The 1,347-nt window shown below is 52.9% G+C and overlaps 1 protein-coding gene across 1 annotated transcript in view; it reads left to right on the plus strand.

Annotated features, from left to right (window-relative positions):
• CSGALNACT1 (chondroitin sulfate N-acetylgalactosaminyltransferase 1) overlaps window positions 1–1,347 on the plus strand; it is a 329,362-nt gene that overhangs the window by 223,142 nt on the left and 104,873 nt on the right. The window contains exon 3 of the mRNA XM_023736698.1: window positions 544–1,344. Within this exon, the coding sequence (XP_023592466.1) occupies window positions 818–1,344 (527 nt within the window). The 5' untranslated portion in view covers window positions 544–817. The remainder of the gene's footprint in view (window positions 1–543; window positions 1,345–1,347) is intronic.

Genomic DNA, 1,347 nt, shown 5'->3' on the forward strand with positions numbered 1-1,347 from the left:
GTGGGCATTCGCAGGCATGCGCATGCGCACACCAGGGGTGAGGGTGTTGTGTGTCTCAGCTGAGGTCACACAAAGCTGATTCAGTATTCACTATTTCAGTGTTTGCAGGGACTTTATAGAACGTAATTGACTGTATAGGAGCCTTGGTGGCACAGTGCTTTAAACACTCAGCTGCTAACCGAATGGGAGAAAGATGGGGCAGTCTGCGTCCTTAAAGATTTACAGCCCTGGAAACCCTGTGGGGCAGTTCTACTCTGTCCTGTAGGATTGCTACGAGTCGGAATCCACTCTACAGCAGCAGGTTTGGTTTGGTTTTGGTAATTGACTGTATTTCCTTCGGATGTTTTTTTCTGTCTCCTTTGTTCTTTATTTGCATTATATTGCAGATACACGTTTACATTCTGATTTGCGAACATTTAAAAATATTTAATCATTTATCATAAACACTACATAAACCTCATGGGAGGGCTATTGAATATTGCGGTAGTGAGCTTAGGGGTTTTGTTTTGAATAAATGTTTTTGTTATCTGTGTCTCTTCTCAGGTCTTTTGTTGTCTACTGCACATCAGAAAGGCTATGATGGGAATTAAGGTGAAAACGCACTGCCGCTGCCTTGAAAATCGTCCTCTAGAAGGAGGAAGGCTGCTCCGTGTGGTAGTTGGCTCCAGGGGACATGGCACATTGTAGAAGGAAACGGATGAAAGGAGCTCAGGGCGCCCCAAACGCATGTCTGCGGTGGTCTAGTCCGGGGAAGCCCTTGCGTGGGGCCCTGGCATTCTGGGATGTCGCCAGGTCTGGACGCATGGCTGACTGCTGAATGATGATGCTTCGCCGGGGGCTGCTGGCCTGGATTTCTCGGGTGGTGGTTTTGCTTGTGCTCCTCTGCTGTGCCATCTCCGTCCTCTACATGTTGGCCTGCACTCCGAAAGGCGACGAGGAGCAGCTGGGGCTGCCCCGGGCCAACGGCCCAACAGGGAAAGAGGGGTACCAGGCTGTCCTGCAGGAGTGGGAGGAGCAGCACCGCAACTACATTAGCAGCTTGAAGAAACAGATCGCGCAGCTCAAGGACGAGCTCCAGGAGAGGAGCGAACAGCTCAAGAATGTGCAGTACCATGCCAGCGACTCCACGGGCCTCGGGGTGGACCGGGGCGCCCCCGAGAAAACCCAGGCGGACCTCTTGGCCTTCCTGCACTCCCAGGTGGACAAGGCGGAGGTGCACACCGGCGTCAAGCTGGCCACGGAGTATGCAGCAGTGCCTTTCGATAGTTTTACCCTGCAGAAAGTCTACCAGCTGGAGACGGGCCTGACCCGCCACCCCGAGGAGAAACCCGTGAGGAAGGACAAGCG

The sequence above is a fragment of the Trichechus manatus genome, unplaced genomic scaffold, assembly GCF_000243295.1.
Source record: "Trichechus manatus latirostris isolate Lorelei unplaced genomic scaffold, TriManLat1.0 scaffold00090, whole genome shotgun sequence".
NCBI lineage: Eukaryota > Metazoa > Chordata > Mammalia > Sirenia > Trichechidae > Trichechus > Trichechus manatus.